At 45.7% G+C, this 26,373-nt stretch overlaps 1 protein-coding gene across 1 annotated transcript in view; it reads right to left on the bottom strand.

Moving 5' to 3' along the window:
• The window catches only part of MYO5C (myosin VC), a 97,134-nt gene that overhangs the window by 24,601 nt on the left and 46,160 nt on the right, over positions 1-26,373 (bottom strand). Inside the window, exons 17-32 of the mRNA XM_055320192.1 lie at positions 25,261-25,347; positions 24,676-24,787; positions 23,666-23,877; positions 21,327-21,492; positions 20,852-20,998; positions 18,807-18,971; positions 17,429-17,522; positions 15,059-15,122; positions 12,887-13,067; positions 10,698-10,791; positions 10,329-10,392; positions 10,162-10,242; positions 9,118-9,298; positions 7,388-7,481; positions 6,689-6,752; positions 5,446-5,614 (exon numbers count right to left, since the gene is read on the bottom strand). Of these exons, the coding sequence (XP_055176167.1) occupies positions 5,446-5,614; positions 6,689-6,752; positions 7,388-7,481; positions 9,118-9,298; positions 10,162-10,242; positions 10,329-10,392; positions 10,698-10,791; positions 12,887-13,067; positions 15,059-15,122; positions 17,429-17,522; positions 18,807-18,971; positions 20,852-20,998; positions 21,327-21,492; positions 23,666-23,877; positions 24,676-24,787; positions 25,261-25,347 (1,975 nt within the window). The remainder of the gene's footprint in view (positions 1-5,445; positions 5,615-6,688; positions 6,753-7,387; positions 7,482-9,117; positions 9,299-10,161; positions 10,243-10,328; positions 10,393-10,697; positions 10,792-12,886; positions 13,068-15,058; positions 15,123-17,428; positions 17,523-18,806; positions 18,972-20,851; positions 20,999-21,326; positions 21,493-23,665; positions 23,878-24,675; positions 24,788-25,260; positions 25,348-26,373) is intronic.

Genomic DNA, 26,373 nt, shown 5'->3' with positions numbered 1-26,373 from the left:
GGCACCTGCACATTTTATAGAATTGTGATCATACTGCATATGAAGTTTTCAATTCTATATTTTTCTTATTATATTGAGGACACATTCCCATGTCATTGATAATATACACAAGCTGTCATTTTAATACCTAAGTCATATGATATACAACAACTTGTTCTACCCACTACTGTTGGACATGCATTTTTTTTACTGTGATCCCACTCTGAACAAAAATCTTTGTTACTATATCTAATTACTTAGGATAATAAGATATTAGAAGTTGCATTACTGAGTCAAAAAGAATGTGAATCCAAAGGTTATTATTTGCCTCCACATTACCTCTGAGAAAGTTGATGCCAATTGCTATCCCTGGAAACCATGTGTGACAGTGCCCACTGCCAGGTATTTTCACTGGCACCATAAGATCTCTATAACTTGAAGGGCAACAATAACATGTAGTTTTAATTTTGAATTTCTTTGATAAATGGTGAGATGATCACTATTTTTTCCCCTTTTTTAATAAGGATTTTTTCTTTGACTCCAAAATTATGTAGTGGTTCAAATAGTGTCTCCTCAAAAATTCATGTCTACCTAAAACCCTAGAATGTGAACTTATTTAGAAATAGAGTCTTTAGAGTTGCAATTAGACTAAGGATCAATATTAGATCATACTGGATTGGGATGGATCCTAAATCTAGTCTCCTTCTAATAGACAGAAAAGGACAGAGAGAGACACAGCCATATGAAGACACAGGCAGAGGTTGGGGTTATGTTGCCACAAATGAAGGGGTGTGGGAGCCACCAGCAGCTGGAAGAAGCAAGGCAGGATTCTCCCCTAGAGATTTTTTTTTATTATTATTTTTTTATATAAATTAATTTTTATTGGTGTTCAATTTACCAACATACAGAATAACACCCAGTGCTCATCCCGTCAAGTGTCCCCCTCAGTGCCCGTCACCCATTCACCCCCACCCCCCGCCCTCCTCCCCCTCCACCACCCCTAGTTCATTTCCCAGAGTTAGAAGTCTTTATGTTTTGTCTCCCTTTCTGATATTTCTCACACATTTCTTCTCTCTTCCCTTATATTCCTTTCCATTATCATTCCCAAATGAATGAGAACATACACTGTTTGTCCTTCTCCGGTTACTGTGGCCAAGTTCAAAAAGGGTGTTGCCTGAGTTTTCCTCTGGGATTTTGATGGAATCTTGTCTCACATTTAGATCTTTCATCTATTTTGAGTTTATCTTTGTGTATGGTGCAAGAGAGTGGTCCAGTTTCATTCTTCTGCATGTGGATGTCCAATTTTCCCAGCACCATTTATTGAAGAGACTGTCTTTCTTCCAGTGGATCGTCTTTCCTCCTTTATCGTATATTAGTTGACCATAAAGTTCAGGGTCCACTTCTGGGTTCTCTGTTCTGTTCCATTGATCTATATGTCTGTTTTTGTGCCAGTACCACACTGTCTTGATGAACACAGCTTTGTAGTACAACCTGAAATCTGGCATTGTGATGCCCCCAGATATGGTTTTCTTTTTTAAAATTCCCCTGGCTGTTCGGGGTCTTTTCTGATTCCACACAAATCTTAAAATAACTTGTTCTAAGTCTCTGAAGAAAGTCCATGGTATTTTGATAGGGATTGCATTATACGTGTAAATTGCCCTGGGTAAAATTGACATTTTCACAATATTAATTCTGCTCAATCCATGAGCGTGGAATATTTTTCCATCTCTTTGTGTCTTCCTCAATTTCTTTCAGAAGTGTTCTATAGTTTTTAGGATATATTTTGAGAACCATTTGAATGGTAAATGGTTCTCCAACCTTTTATTTTCAGGTTGTAGGTGTCTTTCTGTCTAAAATGAGTCTCTTGTAGACAGCAAATAGATGGGTCCTGTTTTTTTATCCAGTCTGAAACCCTGCGCCTTTTGATGGGGTCATTAAGCCCATTCACGTTCAGAGTTACTATTGACAGATATGAGTTTAGTGTCATCATGATATCTATTTAGTCCTTGTTTTTGTGGATTGTTCCACTGAACTTCTTCTTAAAGGGGAATTTTAAGAGTCCCCCTTAAAATTTCTTGCAGAGCTGGTTTGGAGGTCACATATTCTTTCAGTTCCTGCCTGTCTTGGAAGCTCTTTATCTCTCCTTCCATTTTGAATGAGAGCCTTGCTGGATAAAGTATTCTTGGTTGCATGTTCTTCTCATTTAGGACCCTGAATATATCCTGCCAGCCCTTTCTGGCCTGCCACGTCTCTGTGGAGAGGTCTGCTGTTACCCTAATATTCCTCCCCATGAAAGTCAGGGACTTCTTGTCTCTTGCTGCTTTAAGGATCTTCTCTTTATCTTTGGAATTTGCAAGCTTCACTATTAGATGTCGAGGTGTTGAACGGTTTTTATTGATTTTAGGGGGGGATCTCTCTATTTCCTGGATCTGAATGCCTGTTTCCCTTCCCAGATTGGGAAAGTTTTCAGCTAGGATTTGTTCAAATACATATTCTGGCCCTCTGTCCCTTTCGGCGTCCTCGGGAACCCCAATTAAATGTAGGTTTTTCTTCCTTAGAGTGTCATTTATTTCCCTTAATCTGTCTTCATGGTTCTTTAATTGTTTATCTCTTTTTTCCTCAGTTTCCCTCTTTGCCATTAACTTGTCTTCTATGTCACTCACTCGTTCTTCCACCTCGTTAACCCTCGTCATTAGGACTTCTAGTTTGGATTGCATCTCATTCAATTGATTTTTAATTTCTGCCTGATTGGATCTAAATTCTGCAGTCATGAAGTCTCGTGAGGCCTTAATGCTTTTTTCTAGAGCCACCAGTAGCTGTAGAATAGTGCTTCTGAATTGGCTTTCTGACATTGAATTGTAATCCAGATTTTGTAACTCTGTGGGAGAGAGGGCTGTTTCTGATTCTTTCTTTTGAAGTGAGGTTTTCCTTCTAGTCATTTTGCTCAGTGCAGAGTGGCCAAAAACAAGTTGTATTGGAACACGGGGGAGTATCACTGGTCCGTCCAGCTGGTCTTCTGGGGGAGGGGCCTGCTGTGCTGATTTTCAGGTGTTAGCACTTGGGGGAGCTGCTCTGCCCCTGCCTGCTGCAGGGCTCAGCGGGGGTTGTTTACCCCGTCAGGCCCCAGGAGGAACAGCCGCAGTTGCTATGGCAACTCTGGAAGCCTGGATTCAGCCTCCGCAGGAACTACGGGGCTTGGGGCTCTCGGTTCTCCGTCTGCAGGGCCTGGAGGCTCCGGGGCGGGGCCGCTGATCTGCTCAGCTCGGGGCAGGAGCGTCCTTGCTGTCCTGGGCCCTCCGGGCCTCTGCCTGTCCCGGGGGGAGGCCGGATCCTGGGCTGTGTCCCGGCGCCCTGTGCTCCGAGGCCTGCGCTGTGGGATTCGCGCTCCCGCCCCGCAGCCCCCTCCGCGGAGCCGCCGCCCGAGCCCCTCCGAGCTGCTCCGGTCGGTCCCTCCGTGCGCGCTGCAGCCCTTAGGGAGCTCGGAGCACTCTCCTGCGCTCGCAGGTGTCTGTTAGTGTCCCAGGGAGCCTGAGGGCATCCCCGCTCTCCTGGGTCCTGCTCCAACTCCCTGCGAGCCCCTTTCCGCCCGCCCGGGAAGGTTGGTGCAGCTCCTGCTCCTCCGGGACGGGGCTCTCCTGTCCTGGGGACACTCGCCCCGGCCTCAGCCCGGCTCCTCGCGGGGCCCCTCCCCCTCGGAGGCCTTTTGTTCCTTTATTTCTTTTTCCCCGTCTTCCTACCTTGATAGAAGCGCGAACTCTTCTCACTGTAGCGTTCCAGCTGGTCTCTCTTTACATCTCAGGCCGAATTCGTAGATTTTCAGGATGATTTGAAGGTTTTCTAGGTAATTTGGTGGGGACAGGTGACTCGGGGACCCTGCTCTTCCGCCATCTTGCCCCTCTCCCCTAGAGATTTTGGAGGAGTGTGGCCCTGCTGTCCCCTTGAATTTGGACTTCTGTTTTTCACAACTGTGAGAGAACAATTTTTTGTTGTTTTAAGCCACCCAGTTTGTGGTAATTGTTATGGTAGATCTTAGAAACACAGGTAAGTCTCATTTGTGGGTAGCATCCACCACCTAATATACAGAAATTATATTCTTTTGTTGTGTATTAACCTGTTCATTTATGACACTGAGGTCACTCACTGGGTTGGGAATACTCTATTAGAATGAACACATTGCTATGATTGTTCCCCAGCGAAGCACATGGTGGAAGCAGCAGCATTGCTTTGTCCTGCCTGGGAACAGAGCCACACACACAGAGGGGATCCTGAGGAAAGGCACTCGGTGGGACTGCACCGCACCTTCCTCTGACACTGGAGCATCAGAAACCAACGCACATGAATCCCACACAACTCAGGGACTGACAAAACCTAGAGCCACATGCTCATGGTGAGAGAGCAAATGTTCACATGGGACAAGATGTGCAACATACATGAGCCACCTACCTACCCCCTCACTTACGACTGGCTCCAGCTAAGACCCCAGGGACCTACACGTAGGCACCAGTGCAGAAGGCAGGACAACCTCTCACACAAGTTCAGCAGGCAGTTGCTTATCTGGTATGACCTGAGGAGGCCATCCTCTGAGGAAGTTGTAGCCCCCTCAGAAAAAGATGTTTACTATCTAGGTCTCCCTGACTGGAATGTGTTACTTTCTATTCAATGTTAAACTCTTTGGATTCCTTTGGATATAATTACCCGTTTAAAGTTAAATCCTGATACTACAAGATATGATTTTACCCTATCATGGTTTTCCTGTGAGACAAGAAATGGGGCACCCTGACAACAGAGTGTAAGGCCTGTAGGCCTGTCCAGGCTGCTGACCATTGCCCCGGGAAGTCCTTTTCTGGTTACAGTCTTGGAGCTCGCCAGGCCTGGAGGGAGTCTGAGCATGTCCAACTCCCAGGAAAGTGACCCATCTACCACTGTGGTGCTTCACGCACCAAAAATTTCCAAAAGAATTGCTGGGGCCTGACTTAGACTCGACCGATTTCATTTTGACAAGGGCATTTACAATTTGATGAAGACTTTAACGATTTAAAACATTTGTCATCTGCCATCATGGTCACTTCATAGAGGAACATTTTGACTAGAAAAATTGTAGGGAGGGCATAGCCCCAAAACAAGCATGTCTCTTTAAAAGGGAAAGGCTTGCTCTAGACCAGAACATCGTCATCTCAATGGGTGCCATTCATGGGACAGTGCTCATCTCTTTCCTTATCATCTCTTCGCTTTATCGGACACTCCCCTCGTCAGGCCAGTAAAAGTCCCCAAGGCTCCCTGGCAGCAGGTTGCCACATCAGAGGCCACCTGTCTGCTGAGATAGGGATACAGATTGCTCTGACGGAAGTGGCTTTTGGTCTATAGCCGTTCATCGTATGTTTTAGGTGGTCCCTCCCTGCTTTTGGTGACACCTGCACATATCATCTATTAACAAGTTGAAAAAAAAAAAGTTGGAAAACTTCTTACCCTGTTTTCCATAGTTAGACGAGACGCTTCCTGCCGGAAAGTACTCTTGACTTCACTTTCAGTTTCAAATTGTTTCTTCAAGTGCTCGCTGGCCTCCTGCATTTCTTGAATCTTACTGATCAGCTTCTCTTTCTCTTTGATGTGTATTTCATTTTGGGCCTCTATGGTCCTGAGAAAAAGAGGAAATTTTGGTATCTGTTTGACCATCATGGACAAGTGACTCATTGTCAGAGCAAACACTGATTATTTTCAAGACAGAAAAATCCTTTGGCCAATTTTTGTGTAAAGTGAATAGTACTTGAATAGCAATGTCCTTGAAGCAGGGGCGTGGGGGTGAAGATCAGGGCTGGCTGGGTATAAAATTGTCCACGACTGTACCGGTGTCTCTAACCTGTTAAGAGATTCTTGCCTCCATTCTGCCAAAAGATGTTGACTGTTCCCCCTGGACATCCACGCCCACTCACACCCTTATGACCACAAGCCCAGTGATTATCTCCTTTGTGAAAGGCCTGGGGACCAGACTCTCAAAAAGGCAGGGGTCAGAAAGAAGAGGAGTAGTAGCTTGTCAAAAGAGATCCCAGACTGTGTCTCACCGCTTTCCTACAGTTTGGGGCCCTCATTTCATCCCCATCCTACCAATAAAGTCACATGACTCAAAATGCTCTCTAGGACATAGGACGTCCATGTATCACTCTGCAAAGTGAGTATGTCAGTGAATTGGCAGCAAGACGGCTTCGTTGCAAGGTCCCACCACAGCACCAGGCCCTCTGCTGGTCAAGATGCAAATTTGAGGGGATTATCAGAGAAGACTCTCTAAACATGGATTTCAAGCCTTATCCTAAATGGTCTGCTATGAGAAAATCTGTTCTCTCTCACACAATCTTATTTCATCAGTTTTTTGAACACACAATCCCTGTGTGCGGCACAACATTCTAAGGGAATAAGAGGGTACATGGTGAAAAGTAGGTTCTCTCGCCTTCCCTGTGTACCAGCCATCCAATTACCCTCCCTGGAACCAAGCAATGTTTTGATTCTTATATGTTCTCCCGTGTGTGTGTGTGTGTGTGTGTGTGTGTTGTGTGTACATATGTGTTTCTTTCTTTCACATCTGAATGGTAATATATACCTCAATCAGCACCTTGCTTTTTTGCCTTATTAACATATCTTGGTTATCTTCCACAATTCCAGAAAAGAAAAGCATTACATGAGCATGGACTTGAAGAACATACACGTTAACACTTACTTTCTTTGTGTTCCCTCCTCTTCTCGATTGCGGTTCAACTGATTAGACAATTCTTCCAGTTTTCCTGTCATGAGAAGAGCTGTCATGACTTTGGGGTCCATATGGCAGTCTGATTTGGGTTTGGTCATGCTTTTCAACAGTCCTAAGTTGTTTCTTGCCTGGGATGAGGTTTTGTTTGCTCTGAACAATGTTTTTTTTTTTTTTTTAAGATTTTATTTATTTATTCAAGAGAGACAGATAGACAGGCAGAGGGAGAAGCAGGCTCCATGCAGGGAGCCCGACATGGGACTCGATCCCGGATCTCCAGGATTAGGCCCTGGGCTGAGGCGGCACTAAACCACTGAGCCACCCAGGCTGTCCTCTGAACAATGTTTAAATATTTCCCAAGCTATAATCCCAAAATTGTGACATTTCACATAAAAATCTGGATTTCTGGCTTTTCCTTACAAATAGGAATATCAAGTGACACTGGGGCCAATAGTCCCACATGGCAACAATCAATGGAGCTTGGAGGCTGCTGCACCTCTGAATGCTGTGTACCTTACGGTCCCCTCCAAAAACCCTCTTTTCACATTTATGTCACCTGGTTGGGCCCCTGGAGAACCAGAGTTCTAGATCCCTGGGTATAATGATTTCTCTGTCATTTCCTGGACATGAGAATCCATTTTCTAGAAGTGGTTTCATGACAGTTTCAGTTACCTTTCATGCTTTCTGTTTGTTCATTCAGGCGGGTTTCCAGATCTTGCTTCTGTTTCTCCAGCTCTGAAATTTGCTGTTTAAAGTCTGGGATCATCTTTAGAGAAGAATTGTAAATATTTGAGTGCAAAACACTTTTGTCTGTGAACTTCAAAACCTCAGAGCTACTCAGAAGTAAACTAGACTGTCTAGGTGCTTAAGCCCAGGGAGTGGAAACATCTGGTATAGCTGTGCAGCAGGGCCAGCCAAGGCGTTAGACTGGTTTGGCATTATGGCTTTTTACCTCAAGATCTACAGAGAGACACAAGCAATACCAGCATGTTTGGAGGGAGTGGTTCTCACACGGCTATGACCATGGTATCCCCGAGGTCTCCTGGGGGAGAAGGAAGTACACTCTCTGGGAGGGTGTGGGGGGCTCTGCTGAGGTGAGCCAGCCTCCTCGGCCCGGGCCCAGAAACATCATCTCCTCATCTAGGAACATGAATATCGAATATTGTCTCAAAGAGTCCCTTCCATGCCCTATGAATTTCAGGCAGTGCACTGCTCTTTTCGTGGAGGTCTAGAATGATCCAGTTTGTCCTCATCTATCTGCATATTTCTGTAAACGTCACTCCTGCCCATCCTCAGTCAGGTAAACAGTTTTCCCGTTGTCCAAGTTTTAAAACCTGTGTTGTCCAAGTTAAAAAACACCTGTGCCTCTCTGAAGTGTACATGAAGAATACTTGCTTGATTGTGTATTTGGGTGCATGTTCTGTACTGGTCCTCATTAAAGCTTCAACCAAAGGATTAAAAAAGACAAGGTCCTTAACCCCTGCTCCACATGCCTGCTGCGCCCAGGGTCACACCTCCTCACCTGTGACACAGCCCAGAGATGTCCTAATATTCTCAGGCGAGGCAGAGGAGAAGGAAGTGGTAAGAAAGCTGAGAAGGGGTAGCCAGGGAGGTGGGCTGAGGACCTGTAGGAAAGCGTGGTATCCTGCAAGGTGACAGAACAAACCGGAGGGAGGAAGAGGGAATGATTAACGTCACCAGATGTTGCTGAGGGAGAAGATGGAGGTGGAAAGGGATGCTTTGGGCTCAGCCATGTGCAGGCAACTGGTCAGTGCACACGGTGCACACGACAGATTGGTGTGGCTTTGAGGTGGCCCCCCGAGAAACCTGGCCAGCTGCCCCCAAGAAACAGGTGGTGGCTATAGGTGATGTGGGGTTAAGAAAGGGATGTTCTTTGAGTCAGGAGATTTCTATAGCATTTCTCCATGGTTGCAGGCTTGAGTTAAAAGAAAGGATGAGACAAACTCAGGGAAAGAATAGGCATCACAGAAGAGAGAAGCCCTTGAGAAAATAAGCAGAGAGACGGACCCGAACACCTGCCCCACTCGGGATTTCTCCTTCTACCTTAGTGTTTGGGGTTTCTTTTGTCACTTTCCACGGTGTTAGGGCTAGACTTAAAATACACAGATTTAAACACACACACACACACACACACATACACACACACACATCACAGAATTTGAACCCATCCTATGGTAAATAAACCCACTCTCAAATCAAAGTGCTCTTCATCCCAGGGTAATTTTATAGTTTTATCTTCTGCCTCAGTTATTTCATTCCTAGAAAACATTCTAATCCATTGTTTACTGCCAGGAAACTGAATTTTATCCCACTAACAAATGGCATCTCTAGAATAATGGCTACATTACATGGCCACCCGGGGCCCACGGCTGAGACCATACCATGTTTTCTGATGTTAGCCTGGTAACTTCATGACGGATACTTTCATTGATGTCAGTCTCTTCTCTAAATAATTTCTGCAGGTGGTTGATTTCTTGACTTAGATGCACCACTTTGAAGTTCAAAGCTTCGATCTCCTTTTCGTAGCAATCCTTCTGGGACTGGAAATGGCTCTCCAAGACGCTGTCAGAGGAGGGGTCAGAAATGAACCACATAGTCTTTATTTTGCTGTGCGGCTGACTGTGAGCATGTACATGTGTAGTAGTTACGAAAATTCACAATTTAGGCCCTGCTAAGGACGTAAAGTTTACTTATGTACACATAGTGACATGGTTTGGACTTAGGTACATAGAATTATAAAATTCTTCTAGCTAGTTAGGAAGCATTATGTGGCACTAACAGGCAGTTAATGGTAAGAAATTTTAGACACGTTAAAATTACACTTTCATAGTTTAAGAATATGTTTATATGATGCAACAATAGTAAATATACATTCATTATGCATCTGTCAAACTCACAGAATGTATAACACCAACAGTGAACCCCGAAGTAAACTATTGATTCTAGGTGATAATGACAGATCAACAATGTTCATCAATTTTAACAAATGTATCACTCTGGTGGGGGATACTGATACTGGTTATGTGGGGTGAGTGTAGGGATACCTCTGAGAAATCCTTATACTTTCTGCTAAATTTTGCTGTGGACCTGAAATTTCTCTGAAAAATAATGTCTGTATATAAAATATTATAGCAAATTCCTTAAAATTAAACAGTTCTATGTCTATAGCAACATTGGCTAACTTATTGGATATAATCAGTTTTCCCTGCACAGATTACAGGTTTTAGGACTTGGAAGTTTGCCCTAAAAATATTTTTTTTTCATTATTAAACTCATTACTTAATTCTTGAAATATTTCCAGTAATTACTGGATCATCCCACCATAAGGAGTTTCCTCTGCGTCAAATCTGTGGAAGATAAACTTGTTACTTTCCTATATCTATCATCTCTGAAAAGCAAAAAGAACTCTGGGGGGAGTTTCTCACTGTGTTGCTTTCTTTAGTCCTTCATAAGCAAACCAAAGTTCTCCATCCTCATTTAAATGTTCCAAATCTTCCAACGAGAGCCTGGAAAATAAGGAGGGGTAAGAAAATCTATCATCTCACTCCTGTGCTACATGTTTCTAAATGTCTGGTAATGCAAAAATGATTACCTGCTTCTAACATCTTCAATGTCATAGCTTTCAAGAAGTTGTTTGGTGATCTCAGACATCTTTTCTGAGAGGAAAAGGCAGAGCTGGTATAAATTACAGATTTGCATGATTTCTCTTCTCCCATTCCTAGTTCTCTAGATTTCATGCAGGGTGTCCAGCTAACCATACCAACAGCTAACTTAACAACTATTCAACCAATCAGCCAACCAACCTATCAGCTATGAAGTCAAGCAGCTATTCAACCTACCACATGTCCAACCAAACAGCAAGCCAACCAGGCTCACACCAAGGGATACATTTCCTTAGCAGTGACACCTGTAATAAACTCGTTTCTGCACCCATGGGCTCAGTGACTCATATTTTTCTTACCTCTCATTTCCCGTTTCTGTGATTGCACATGTTTCTCCACATCGATCTTCTGTGTCTGAAGTAGCTCTATCTCCTTTTCAAACTCAGAGATTGTCTGTATCACAGCAATGACCATACCGGGAGAAGAAAAAATAGCTATTATGGCTTATGTCAGACAAAGAGAACACTATTATGGTATTGTGTATCTACCCAAGACATCATCACCCAGTTAAAATCTTGTTAAAACCTTCACTGCCCACACAATGTAGCCTTGAAGCATATTTAACAACTTATTCCCAGATATAGTTGGTTGCAGCAATAGAATTAATATCCTTACTATGTAAAGGGAAAAAGTAGCTCCTTACTAAGTTTTGGGGTGGGGTGGGGAGGAAAGGGGCCCAACAGAAGAGGCTAATTCTCTTTCACTGTATGATGAACTCTTGGATGCAGGGATGTGGGCAAGCCACCACTGTCGTAATATTGGGTGTGGGCTCCCACCAGGTTTACATGTGGCACAGCAGCTGAGCCAGGGGTACCCAGGAGGTTGGGAGTTGGCTGTAAGGGCGCGACTAGGTGTCCTGAGGGGGAGCACAGGGTGTGGGGAAGAGGTTGTATTCTGCTTTATTACCTTGTGAGGTCAGCCTGAGTAGGGATCACAGCTGTGTGTTTTCATAGCATTGAGGGATATGCAGTGGGGAAATAAGCCCTCCTTAATCTTTTCTCAGTCTCAGTGTTTAAGGGCTACAGCTCCAGTTTTGTCAGAGGATGAGGAGGGAGATCTAACTGAATTTATCGATCACTTTAGGTACATCACCTAATCCTTATAACAGGCCACATGGTGATGGGGTGATAATTTATGGATGAGAATACTGGGGCTACAGAAGGTGAGATGGCATGCTCAGGGCTGATGGGGCCCCAGGACTGTCCGATCCAAAACCCCTGCTCTTGGTAATGTTTCAGCAAATGTTCCAAGTCATACATGTACTTACTTATAGACTGATTATGTTTATTTTCTGTGAAAATCAGACTAATCTTAATATACCACATCAGAGAGTTTGGACCACAGTTTTAGCTACCAAGACAAAGTGAGTGACAAGTAGTGGTGCCTCACTCCAAGAGCAGCCATATGATGTCCCAAGACGTAGACTAGTCAGATGATGCGATGCTAGCCTCATGGGACTCCTGAGAGTGAAGCAGTCAGAGCAATATGTGGTCCTCCTTGGTCCCACGGTCCAAACTCCTTCTTTTTTTTTTTTTTTCAAAGATTTTATTTATTTATTCATGAGAGACATACAAAGAGAGAGAGAGAGAGAGAGAGAGAGGCAGAGACACAGGCAGAGAGAGAAGAGGCTCCATGCAGGGAGCCCCATGTGGGACTCGATCCCAGGACTTATCCCAGGACTCCAGGATCACACCCTGAGCCGAAGGCAGACACTCAACCACTGAGCCACCCAGGTATCCCCCAAACTCCTTCTTTTAAACAATAGGAAACTGGCCCAGAGAAGATAGACAGCTCTCCTGTGAAGTCAAGAGGTGACCCAGATGTGATTCCTAAAGTTCTTCTAAGTCACGTGTGGGTATTCCATGACAGTTACAGAGAATATTTGCATGATCTTGCTAATATTCTACTAACATGCAATTCATTTATTTAGTGGAAGCTTACAAGCTTTCCAAATTTATACTGAAATGTTTTGCGTTGAAGAATAGAGGGACATTCGAGTTTGTGTTTCCTGGTAGGGAAGGAATTCAGTTAAGCCTCGATTGTCCAAGCATGGATCATTACTATTGTGGATTTTCTGATAATAACTTAAAACAAAAGATTCTGATAACAAGGTAATTTAATTTTAATACGGGTATTTATAGAAATATAACATGATGGAATGTATAATAATGATTCACAATCAATTTATAGTTTAATTTGAAAATGTTCTCTAGGTAAACATATTTGAATAACTTCATAAACCATATTCATATAATTTCAAAAGAGTTAGAAAGTGGACTTTTAAAATATGAAAAGCAATTATTGGTAAGTCAAAGGCAACTTGGGAGTTCATCCTTGGAAGAACTGAAGGAATCAGGGTCGTTTTGACTGTGGCCTTTACACAGATGCTCTTAAATGTCTGATCCTGTGGGAGTGTGAAACTGCTCCCTCCATGAGGCTCAAAGACCGGAGCCAGGGAGCTCATCTGCAAGTGAAAAGCCCCTTCTACCTTTGCCTGCTTTCTCAGTTGGGCCACCTCCCCCTTTAAGCCATCTGAGGTGACACGTTCTTCCTCTAGTTGATGATGCAAGTGCATTTTCTCCTCTTTGAGAGCTTGAATGTCTTCTTTCAAAGACCAGATCTGCTTCTCATAGTCTTGTGTTTTCAGTTCAAAACTTTTTTCAAGAAGTCTAGGAGCAAAAGAAAAGAAATAACTAATTCAGAATTTCTCAAGTCTTAACCATGAGTTAGAACCATACATCATCTTGAAAATAAGAGACTCGGAAAGGAGACATGTTAATTAGGATCCACTGTGACCCTTCCAATAGACAATGGCCTTATTTTTAGCTGACTGTTGCCTGTCCCCTTAGGTTACAGAAATTTTTTTATACCTTCTGAGAAATGTGGCTCTACTATGGTCACACAGAGGAAACACAGGATAGGGAGGCTGAATTCAAAGACTCAGTGGTGGTTGGGATACTCCACTCCTGAAGCTACCCTAGTTCTTTGTGGTTCCCTGTGGTCTCTTGGAGGAGCCCCTTCCCTTGGCAAAGACCTTGGCACATTCTGCCAAGTGCTAGCCCCTGCCGAGTTCCAAGGATCCTAGAAGGGTTTGGCTGGGTCCTAAATAAGTTAATACAGCCATTTAACCTGTCAAAGGAGCCAGCCCTTCTAACATTCTGCAATAAACTGCAGCAAATCCAGGTGCTCCAAAGTCCAGGGAAACCCAATTCCTTGTGAGACAGCTGCTCAATTAAATATGGGATGACTGATGAAGAAAATAACCAAAGAGAGACATGACCCAGACCAGCCCTACATAACCCAGAGGGGCCAGCAGAACAGAAGCAGTCCTAGGGACTCCAGCAGTTTCTATGATCACCACTCTACTTGCTAGGCTGTCAGTTCATTTATGACTGACTTACATAGCACAAAGGGAGAGCCCCCAGGAAGGGAGTCACATTCCCAGCAGGTTTGTGTTTCCTTTTGTAGATATTAACAAACTTCTCAACTTTGTGCTCCTAAGAGGCCAGTAAAGCATCTTTAAAGAAGCAAATCGCAACCAGGAGTCTATGTCGAAAGAATCTCAGACTTGTACCTACTTTGGTTGGGAGTCACACACACAGACTTCAGGCATCTGGAGGCCCCTTGAGGCTTGTGACAGGTGCTAAAATGTCTTGAGTCAGCTGACCGGGGATCAGACCAAGCTATAGATGAATGCTGATGAGGACTGCAAGGAACTTAAAGTGACCTGGCCTCAGCCTGCCTCTCCAAACCCCTTCCTGAAATAATTGTTCCCAAGTGGCCCCAGGTCACAGTGAACTGAGCCAAGAACTGAGCTCCTCTCCTAGAGTTGAGAGTTCACTGAAAAATAAAATTTTCAAGGTGACGAGCAAAATCTCCTACTCACACAGGACCAGGAAACACATATCTGTTAACTCTTGGAGCTCTTCAGTTTCATTCTTTCCACTAATGTTTTGGCATCCAGCTCTTTACTAAGATCCAGGCTCTCCTGCCAACTAAATGCACAGGGAAGCTGTATATCCTACCACCTAGCCCTGAGCCTTCTAGACAACAGAAATGTGCCAGGAATATTTTGTCTTTCCCCAGCACCCTGCCATGCATCCCTCCTTTGAGATCTAAAAGCTTTGCCTTGACTCTTGAAGAGAAGGGAGTGTAGACTGCAGTCTTTGCAGATTAACAGAGTTTGGTACTAAGACAGGAAAGGTGGGGCAGGTACAGTACAAGGTCCTGGGAACCTGCCTTAACTATCATGAGGTGGGTTCCACCCCTTATTGTCTGGGGCAAGAGTCAAGTTAACAGATACAACACACAGGGGAGGGAGGAAGACTTATTTTCAAGGCAATAATTTTACTGCTTGGACTTGATGGAAGCTGAAAGGGACAGCAGGGCCTGACCTTTTCTGTCTGAGCAATGAAGGGGAAGCCAGAAGTTCCCAGGGGCCCACCACCCACAGCTGCAGAACCTGTGCTGTCTGAAAGGTACACCCTGCGGGACTCGGCTCTCACACATGTGAGTCTCTCATTTCCTAAAAACATTCACACACACCCCATCTCCTGCCCCAGCTTTCCTGTATCTGTGACCTGCTCTCTGCAAGCTGAGAGGCAACATATAAAAGAGTAGAGACAGATGCAATAGCTCTGAGGCAAACTAGGTTTCGTACATTCTCTGTTGTTCCTCTTTTTGTACATCATCAAAGAGCTGCTTGGTGAGATCATCCATTTTTCCTGTGAAAAGAGAATGTTTTTTGAAATATATCTGCAAACCAATGCCTTGATGTTTTCATATACATATATATGTATTATTATTATTATTATTAAAAAGTACACAGAAACATTTTAGGAAGAAAATGGCCAGTTTACGACAGGGTTTCAGTCCTGGCACTGTTGATGCTTCAGACTGGACAATACTTTGTTGTGGAGCGGGGGGCCGTCCTGTGCAGTGCGGGATGCTGAGCAGCAGCTCTGGTGTCTCACCACTGTGACCACCAAACATGTCCCCTGATGGGGAGAGGGGAACCAGAGTGGTCTCTTGGCTGTGAACCACTCATTCATGATAACCAAGAAAATAATAAAGTGTGTCTGTCTTCATCTGTGGACAAGGTAGTATGACAAAGCTGCTGGTGCATTTTAGTACAAGAGTCTCTAACAACAGAGTGAAGTTGAGGTGACATTGGACAGCTAGGCAATAATCGCTGGGGGTCTGGTCATTCTGAAGACGTGACAGCCCCATTTTCCCAGCATATCTACACACAACAGGTGCCCTTGAAAATGGGGGTAACCCATCAAAGCCTGACGTCTCTATTTGTATTTAGTTGATACCTCATCCTTGACCTCTACCTCATTTCTGAATCCCACCACAGAGGGAAGCCCAGGGAGGAGATGATGAAAGCTGCCCTGAATTCCTTGATTTAAAAAAAAAAAAGGCCAATGGTATTAGTTTGTCAAATAGATATCAAATGTCACTGAATCAAAATGACTGCCTCAGAATGTCATGAGTCAGCCAGAAAAAAACTAGGAAAATGCTTAAGCTTTAATTTAGAAGCCAGCATATTTGATGTAATTTCAATTTTTAATTCACTCACAGAATTGGCTTCAGTTCTGATGCTTACATCTCAGGCCATTTACCAAGGGGTGAAAGAACTGCTCAAATGTGACTTTCTTCCCAGGAGCAATGGGATGGTGTCCATGTTGGGATCTCAAAAAGGGGGAATATGTGAGAACATCCCTTAGGTCACAGGGTAAGCGAAGGCTGGTACTTTTCACAAAACACTGTTGGTCATGTGTAGGGAGACTCACAGGATAAGCAGTTTATAAACAGGGGTTTAAAAGCCTCCAAGTACTTTTTAGAAGGAAATATCAAATTATGGACTCAACCATGTCATTGCTGTCAAATATGTAATTTTTAGCACACGCTTGTAGGAATTTAAGTTTTCTTGTGAGGAAAAACCACTTAAAGTTACAAGAAAGCACAATAAAAAAGATAGAGGTGGGCAAGTGCTTCCCTAATTCAGGTCTGAGGTTTACTCAGAGACCTCTGACTCCATGTGTTCATCCCCACTCACATCATCAGTCCTCTGAGACTGGCTGCAGGGTGTGCATTATCTGTAGCTGGAGGTTACTCCCAGGCTTGGCACCATCTGGACAGCCTTTCCTGTTCTGCTGGCCAGGACTCAGGATGTTAATTTCCTCCTACTGATGTGTTTCTCCCATACTCTGACCTGAACCCCTAGGGTTCCTGAATCCTGCCTGCTGGGCCTAAGGTGTGTGCTAGATCCCCAGGCCTGAACTCCCACGCCCCTGTCGCCCCATCAGAGCTTACAGAAAAGATCTCTGGACAGGACAGATAATCAAATGTGGCAATTTAAACCATCTGGTCAGGAACCATCAGGTTCCTGCTCCTATTGGGATTTAGCAAGCACTCGCAATTAGAATTTGAGTTGGAAATCTACGGATGGACAGAGGTAGGCTAAGGGGGCCTGCTCCACACCCCTGAATGAAAGTGATACCGCTGGTTCCCAGGGTCTACATCTGAGAGCCCGGGGTGATATGGCTCAAGTGCTCAGCAGGGCCTTCACTCAGAGCCAGGGCAGTAGCAGAGGTGGGGGAACCAGAGCAGAGGATCCTGTGTATCAGGATCGCTACAATTTTTTTTTTAAATATAGATGTGTGAACCACCCTGGCGGTACCATACACAGACACATCCCTCACCCCATCTCCTGGTGGAAGAGCTCCAGGCTTATGGCCCAACCATCTATGTTTTGCAAATGGCCCTGGTGGTTCTGAGGCAGCGATTGCTGAGCTATCTGACAAAAGATGGAAATAAAGCAGAAGAGTCTGTAGGGTAAAGTTATCACAACTTAAATATAGTTATTCTCTGTGAGGCAAAAAATGATCTCATTTCACTGTACTCTCATGAGTACATGACAGATTCTGGATTCTACCTAAAACTCAATTCACACCCATTAGTTATTTCCTGAATGCCTGGACAGGTGAGCACATGAAAGCATGCATCGGGCCACCTTGGGCTCTACCTTTTAGCTCTTCAGTCTTCTCTCGGAGTTGTAGCTCTATTTGCTCTTTTTGTATTTCCAGTTCTGAATTATGCTTCTGAAGCTTTGCCAATTTCTAGGGAAGGGAGGAAAAGAAGCTTTTTAAAAAAGTTCAAGTTTTGTCACCACAGTCTTGATGCATTTTTATCTATCCATCCATGCATCCATCCATCTCAGCTCCTATCATGGATGACAGCCAGCGCCGGCCCACCACAGGATGCTGCATTCCATCTCACACAGAAGGGCTCCCTGTGACTTCAAGCAGACACTAGTTCTCATCCTGGTCCAGAAATGGCCAAAGTCAAGGAGGAAGAACCAAATCCAAGGTCTCCTCAAAGTCAACAAAATGCCTCTATCCTTTCTGGAAGCTTCTCAATAGCCAAGGTATTTATATATTTAATAGGTATAAATAATTTATGATACAAAATGGAGTAGAGGCAGACTCAATAGCTTTAAGGTAAACTAGGTTTCGTACATTCTCAGTTGTTCTTCTTTTTGTACGTCATCAAAGAACTGCTTGGTGAGATCGTTAAGAGTATTGCTACTTAGGAAGGATGTGCGATCATGACAGAAGCTCTATTATTTTAGCTTCTCCTGGTGAAGCATCTGCTGGGTCTGATGGTTGGCGACTGGCAGTGTGGGTTGGGGAGGGTGCCCTGGGGCTCCAGGCTGCCACAAACCTGGGTGCTGTAGGACTCTGGAAAGTACCAGAGAATGGAGGGTAGTAAATCCTGCCACTTCAGAACACAGTAGCTCACACTGGTGCAGGCCTCTGTGGTAGGCACTTGGCTAAATTATTTTGTCTGACTATTTTATCCTCACGACGACGACTCTGTCGGTTCCTTTTTGCTATTCCCATTTTATATCAGAGAGGGTAAGTGGCTTGCCCAAGCTTGCCCAACCAGATGGCAGCAAAGATAAGATTTGAGCCTAGGACATCTGATATCTGTCAACTGTTCATCCTACTACACCACAGAGATGAAAACCCGCCCCAAGCTTTGCACTGCTGTTCTGGGGAAGATACTTCAGGGCACACACCAGATGGACAAGTGACAGGGGACCAAGATCATCCCAGAAGAGAAAGAAGCATCTAGCCAGGGAGGGGCTTTCATCACTTCATCATAGTTGAAAAAAGAGGAAACCTTATGTTGTGCATCTTGAAGCATGAGCCTCCTCCTCTTCCCCCAGACTCTAGGCCTCTGATTCCCTCTCCCCTGAAAGGTAGGCTTCCTTTGGTTATGGAAGCCGATAGCAAAATTTGATCTGTTGTGCAGAAATCTGCTTTGTGGGAAAATGCTGTGACCTGACTTCTTGCAAGGAAAGACTTGCATGTATTTCCATAATCACAACGAGCACAGACCTCTTCCATGGCAGCCTTGTATTTCTTCCCCTTCTCCTCATAATTGTGCCTATGGGTAGCTGCTCTGTCCAGCTCTGATTCCAGTTTCTGAATCTTCTCCGTGTCACTGGCCCGAAGAGCGGCCAGGCTGGTCAGCTTCTCTACCAGCCCGTGGTTCTCTTTGTTCTAGAGGGAAAAAAAAAACAAAAACCAGCAGATGTTAAGAGGTTTATCCAAAATAAAGAAGCTGTTCCATTTGCCTCTTACAACCTTTGACATGGTATCTAAATCTATCAGAGCTTTACTTATACTGATCACATTTATCATTACAATGGCACATATGAGCATTTTCATCCCAGGGTAAATAGCAAGGCAGATGTGGTCTGGCAAACTTCCTGGGCTGATGGCATTTTCCGTGTGGGACCAGCCTAATCCTGGAGCTCCAAGACAACCCTAGTGCTATGGGATGAACTGTATCCCCTGTACCTCCCAAATTCATATATTATAGTCATAATACTCAGTCCTTCAGAATATGACTATATTTAGAGATAGGGTCTTTAAAGCCAAAATTAAGGTAAAATGAGTCAATGTCATATCAGTGGCCCTAATCCAGAATGACTATTGTCCTTATAAGAAGAGATTGAGGAGGGGGCACTTGCGTGGCTCAGTGGTTGAGTGTCTGCCTTTAGCTCGTGCTGTGATCCCGGGGTCCTGGGATTGAGTCCACATCTGGCTCCTCTTGGGGAGCCTGCTTCTCCCTCTGCCGATGTCTCTGCCTCTCTCTGTGTGTCTCTCATGAATAAATAAAATCTTTTAAAAAGAAGAAGGAGGAGGAGGAGGAGGATGACGAGGACATTAGGGGGTTGCCTGGGTGGTTCAGTTGGCTTAGAGTCTGCCTTCAGCTCAGGTTGTGACTCCGGGGTCCCAGGATCAAGTCCCACATTGGGCTCCCTATTCTGTGTGTGGGGGGAACCTGCTTCTCCCTCTCCCTCACCCTCTGCTGCTTGTTCCCCACCCCCTGCTCTGTCAAATGAGTAAATAAAATCTTAAAAAAAAAAAAAAAGAAGAAGAAATCAGGACACAGATCAAGACACATAGAGAGTAGACTGCCACCTGCAAGTCAAGGAAAGACAATTCATTAGGAAAGCCCCTCTGCCAACACCTTGACCTTGGCCTTCTAGCCTCCAGGACCATGGCAAAAGAAATGTCTGTTGTGTAGGCCTCGAGCCAGGGAGGCTGTGGCAGTTATGGCAGCCCTAGCAGATGAAAATACCTAGAATGGAGCCCAGGCAGCATTGGGGCCCCCAGGGGCCTCATTCCCAGCTCTCATGGAAGTTTTTCAGTGCTGTTTTGCACAAGCCACGTAACATGCAGGCCTGTCACCCAAGAGCACAATAAAGGAGAAACTGCATCAAAACCTGCAGCAATTTTTTGCACATTTGTCCACTTACTAAAGACTCCTGCATCACCACTTGTGGCTGATTCAAGCTTACCCTGGAAGAACCTTGGTATTATTTGGGACAGGCCCAGGAATGAGTTTTAGAGATCTGGGCACTGCATATAGCCCTTCCCCACAGGCTAAGAGCATGTGGATTTTGTTTCCTACAGTGGGAACAGTATGAGCCCTCTCCCCAAGACAGGCAGGGTTGCAGTTAGACCATATAGACTGTTGGGCAAATTAGAAAGTAACAACTCCTCTGAGCACACAGCCCTGAGGGAGCCTGGGGTGGCACGCAGACATCTTTGTGCAGATGAGGAAAAGGCACCCCTGCCTCAAGGCAGCCCAGCTTTGTACCAGAACGTGTGGTTTGGCCAAAGCAAACATGGCTGGATTTCAGCCCCACCTATACTCTTGGGCAGCTGCCCTTGTGCAGTGTACAACCTATACAACAACATGTGGTAGCCCTTTACAGTGTACTTCTGTCTTCTAGATCAAGTGGTCCAGGTAAACTATTTGAACCTCCTAATGCAGGCATAAGTCTTAAGCCCATTCGCTAAGGAATTGGCCCAGGACAAAATACATCTGTTAAAAAAGTACATATGAGAGATGCATTAGGAACACCTACCTGATCTTCTAGCTTTTTCTGCAAACGCTGGACCCTGTAAGTAAGCTGAATGTTGAGCACGAATCGTCGGATACTCTGGAATCTGCGTCTGGCCAGCCACGCTCGTGCATATTTCTGAAGGATCACTGCCTTGTGTTCCTCCAGCATCTTCAAAACAAGATTTTATGAAATGTACATTGGCTTTCCAACTGTTTATCTCATCAACTCCTCCAACGTTGAGAGATTCAACTACCAAAATATTCTTACAGCGTAAAATACAAATTTCATGTAATCAACCCCCAGAGTCGCACTATACCTAGAGCTTTGAAATAATAACCAAACCTACCTGTAGCGGACATATATGAACAGACAGGTCTCCTTGCTGTCTACGAAGGTCTCCATGCAGAAAACCAATGAGTTCACTGTGACTGGTGAAAAATAACCTGGGGAGCCCTGGGGAACCCGTGCCTAAGAAAGTGTGGGGTCTCGGCCATACCTTTCGATACCTCCTCCTTGCTAGGAGTCCTCGGGTGTAGGCCTGGATGGTGATGGTGGCCACGCGAATCAGCTGGTACAAATTGCGGACGAGATACCCACGGCAGTACTTCTGGATAATTATGGCTGCCCATGCTTCTTTCAAGGCTGTGGCCGTAACAGCTTTCCTTGGTTAAAAAGGGTGCAGAGTCAATCTGTTACCCACAGAGCACTGACTTCTAGGGCACAGTGATGAGCTTGCACAGCATTTTTCTTTTTCACTGAGGAATATTCAAATGTTTTGCAAATCTACCCATTAAACTCTAAACCTATGGACTCTAATGCCCACTGGAAGTCATTCTCATCACCTCTCTTTTTCACCCTGATCTGAACGTGGATCTGCTCCAGCCCAGGGGAACAACATGGCAGCTGACACACTCTTCACATCCAGGGCGATCAATCCACCGTCACTCACATATGTGAAAACAAAACTGGGCTTTGGCATCGCACTTGCTCATTCAGCCTTGTGGGAAATCATGCCAGAGGCTCTAGATCAGGGGTTGGCAAACTACCTGGGGACCTTCCAGCCTTCCACCTGTGTTGTCCAGTGTTATAGGGACATGGCTACACCTAGTATTTGGACAATACCCATGGCTTATAACAGCAGAGTTGAATACCTGTGAGAAACTGCAAGGCCCCCAAAGCCCAAATATTCGGCTCCTACAGAAAAGGCTTGTCAAGTCCTATCTAAAGACTGGAGGTGAAGATTAAGTTCTTACCTTCAGCGTTAACAACTTCACATAGCAGACAGACTTATAAATGGCCAGGTGGGATAAGAGGAAAGATAAAATAACTACTAAAAGATCTGTGAGAGAGGTCTTAGAGAACTATCATTCTGCTTGTGAGCCAGCCCTTGGTGGAAAAGTGGAATTTCTGTAAACAGTGGAAGGTTGGAAAAGACATTTCAAGTTGAGGACCAGTGAACACACAGAGGGTTAACAATGCCTGAAATATTCAGAAAAAGAGAATTTGTCTGTAACTGTCAGAATATAAGACACATGAAAAAAATTAGTGAGGTTAGAAAAATAGAGACCGTTTGTTATTTTAAAAATATATTTAGTGAATGCCAACTATGGTGTAAGAAAGGTTCTGGTCCTCCCAGACCTTCCATTCCTACGAATGCACCTAGGCCATGGAGGGCCTTGAACACTGTCAAAGACTAAGTGTAGGAAACAGGGGTCACTGGAGGCATTGAGGGCAAGTGGCTCCACCAGGCCCTGCCTGCTTTAGGAAGACAGGCAGCAGGGGGAGGCTGTGCTATGGGACCATGAGGCAAGCACTGGTGGAGGCCTAATCTGGGACAGGGGGGTGGGAATGGAAAGATAGGACAGACACAAGAGGCAAGCAGGGGGAGAACTGTCCGGTCATGGCGATTCACAGACAGAAAGGGGGCATGAGTTGGGCAGGAAGATAGCTCTGGGTTTTCCTGCCCTGGAGACTGCTGCTGTTGACTGGCCCAGGGCATGGGAGGCCAAGACTGGCTGTGGATACGGTACGATGGTCCCCTGGGGTGGAATCGCAGGCCCAGTTTGGAGCATGCTGAGATGAAGGCATAAAGAAGCCCAGATGTTGCTGGAGGTTAGGCCTCAAGCTCAGGAAGAGGTCAGGTTCAGGGATACAGCCTGAGCCTTACACAGCTGCCTTCTCAGCTATCCTCACAGCATGCCAAGGAGGAGGCAGTGCAGACACACACTAGCACACGGTGCTGTCCGTGGAGCATACTGTCTCACTGGCCAGCCTGGCATAGCCTCTTGGGGGCACTCAGTGAGGCGTAGGATTGCCCTCCACTCAGCCATCCCCTTGGGAGGTGCTCTGTGCTTGCTTGCAGAGCCTTGCCAGGGATCCCCTCAGGTGTGACCTGCCCCCCAACCCCCCAGCCCACGATCTGCAGGTAGGCTGGCCAGTGGCTACTCATGGTGTCTTAACTTAGGGGCTTCACCAGGACCCTGATTGTCTTAGGCATTTTAGGTTCTCACAGAAAAGGGGCCCAGTCCCTCTACCTGGTCTCACTGAGGTTCTGACTTTCTTCAGCAAAACCTTGATGGGAGCTTCCTCTCTTCAGGGTCCTAAGTGTCATCTCTGCCATTGGAATGGGAGGCAGAGTCAGCACTACATGCCCTAAGGACATGACCTTCTCATCTCCAGGCTCCTGGCCACCATGGGAGGCCACCCACACACACACACACACACACACCTGTGGCCCTCAAGGACAAAGGCCGTTTGTCCTTGACAAGCCCCTCCCCCTGAGGTAAGAGGTCAAGAGAGCCTCACCGCTTCTGCCCCTTCTTGGCTCCAGCCTACCTCACAGTTTGCTGGCCCCGGAAGTACTGCTGGATTGTCAGGGCAGCTTGTCTTTCTCGGAGGAACTTTTTTCTCTGGAGCCAGCCACGGATGTGCTTTTGTATCACAACACAACTCTGCCTGAGCTTATCCAGTCGGAGTTTCTCTAAATAGGCCACTTGTCCTGCTCTGAAGAAAATTTTGGTTTTACCAAACTGGTACTGATTAGAATCCTGGAAGAGAAAAATGAGAGAATCAGAAATAAAATCTTACAGAGTTTCTATAGTATTTGGAAAAGATGCTTAGAGATTTGAAGACGCCAAAACATTGTTATTTTGACGCATCTGTTCCTTGACATAAAGCAGAAAAATTCTGATCATGACCCCAAAATTTATTTTTTGGGATGTCTGTTTAAAGCCACTGGGGGAAGAAAGGGACTTGAGGTCCAGGGATCCATCTGTGAGGTGACAGGGGTGTGTGCATGCTTGGTGATTCTTAGTTGGGCCACTGGGGAGCTTCAGCTTCTCATGTGTGGTTTCTACAATTAGAGCAGACCCTAGAAAGGCCTGGCTTCTGTCTTCATTTCGGTTTGTCTTCACCACCCCTTTTCTGGCCATGGTACCTCCATCCCCACTTCCTTCTGATCACAACTCATTGCTGCAGCAATGACCCAAATCCATACAGAGTGCCCTGTCTGGGACCCCCCTGGGGTAGAGACATGTCAGTTGACCAGGTGATCTAAGCCAGGCTCATCAAAGCTCCTTAGATCGTGAGAAGACAACATAGGAGAGGAGGACTGTAGTGGAGGTCAGGGCTTGAGTCTGGGTCCCTTATGGTGACGCCTACTCTCAGGAGATGGTACCCCCATGAGTGTGTCTGCTCTGATATCAGCACACAAATGTTTGGGGCATATTTTCTTTCTTCTTTGGCATTCATGACAATACTTCCTGAGACAGGCAGGTAGGGAAACATATTTGGAAGATGGGCATCTTCATAAGAGCCCGTCATTCGAAGAGCTGAGCAAGACTGACCTGGATGACCCTGTGTAAAACCACTTTGCACACTTCCTTTTTATCACCAAATGAAAGCTCCTGTTTGGTCATGAGCACACCGTAGCGACTGTAGAATTCGATGTATGTCCACCTGTAAAGTCAAACAGGATCTGAGGCGGCGTGGCAGTGAGGAAGTGTGGCCTGTCTATGGATCCCACTGCTGATGGGGTGGGGGTGGGGTGGAGTTGGTGGGGTGATGGTACTGACCTTTGACCTCACCCTGAGTACACCTGTGTGTTCCCCGTGCAGTATTTCTGCTAACACTCGCCTCACCAATTGTGCTGTCCCCCCCTTCAGCTCCCTCTCCCAGGAGCAGTGGGGAGGCAGCTGGAGACAGTCACTGGCAGTGGAAATGGGGGATGGGGTGGTCGGGGGGGGGCCCATCCCTCACACCGCCGCCAGTTGCCCTCAGCACAGTGGGAAAAATCTTGGGGGGCATCTTGGGGGCATCTTATGCAAGTATCTAACAAAAAGTCTGGCAGCTGCTCCCTTGGTTCTCAGGAGGCCTGAAGTTGGGAAGTTCCACCCCCGCCCCCAGCCCCGAAGCAAGGAGTGACAGTGAACCTGGAAGGGTAGCTCTGCGCGCTAATGCGAATCGTTTCTAAAATGCCACAGGCTCGCAGCTGCTGAACAATCCTTTTGGAGTCGAACCTGAAAGAAGATGTGTGTTAGGATGCGTGTTAGCCATCATGACAGACAAACATGCCCATGAGCAGCGCAGCAGAGCCACCGGGGACTGTGCGCCCCGGGGGAGTGGGGTCCACCTCTGGGACCCCCACACCAGGCACCCAGCAGCTACTCCACGGACACCTGTTGCAGGGGAGATGACAACAGCAGCTCTGCGAAGAGTTTGGGAAGCTGACTGAAGTGGTGGGGAAAGGACAGATTCAGAGAGCAGAAGCAGGGAGAAGACTTTGGGGAATGGCCTTCGGTGACAAGCTGATGCATGTCAGCTTCGCATGACACCCAGAGCGGAAGAAACGTACCGGCCTGCCTCATCCTAGTGCCCATCTGATGCTAGAATCACCTTTATGGGACACCCCCTGGCTGAGGTCTGAGCCCCTGGTGGGCACCCCCACACACATTTGCCACCTCCAGGGACGGTGCACACCCCTCAGACCCCTCTCAGCTCTAGCCAGCTCAAAGACACTGCAACGCCCACTCCTAGTCTGGGGGCTTTCCTGGGGGCCCCAGAGAACAAGTCTCGTCTCATGCTGTATTTGAGGGTGAAACCTCTGTTCCTCTACCACCTTCCTTTAAAAAAACACATTTTCTTTCTTACTGAGTTATCATCGAAAGGCAGGATCATAGTAGCTGGAGGTGTACAACACAGTGACGTGGTACTTGTGTATATTGTGAAACAATCACAGTAAGTCTGGATCACACCCATCACCATACATAGTTACAAGTTTCTTTCTTGTGATGAGGACCTTTAGGATCTACTCTCTTAGTAACTTTCAAACACACAATTTAGTGTTATTAACTATAGTCACCATGCTATACACAAATTATTCTTATAACTTAGGAAATGCTCTGGCTTTCTCAGTTGCACAAACCTTAGTTGCAGACTATTCTTTCAGAGCTAGCCCCTTTGCTTCATCCTGGAGACAAGCTGGTTTAGCCTCCTTAGAGGGGTTGTGCTAACAGTTTAGGTAAAGGATGGGGTTGCTCTGAATC

The sequence above is a fragment of the Nyctereutes procyonoides genome, unplaced genomic scaffold, assembly GCF_905146905.1.
Source record: "Nyctereutes procyonoides isolate TBG_1078 unplaced genomic scaffold, NYPRO_anot_genome, whole genome shotgun sequence".
Taxonomy (NCBI): Eukaryota; Metazoa; Chordata; class Mammalia; order Carnivora; family Canidae; genus Nyctereutes; species Nyctereutes procyonoides.
This window is presented reverse-complemented; position numbering and strand designations above follow the sequence as displayed.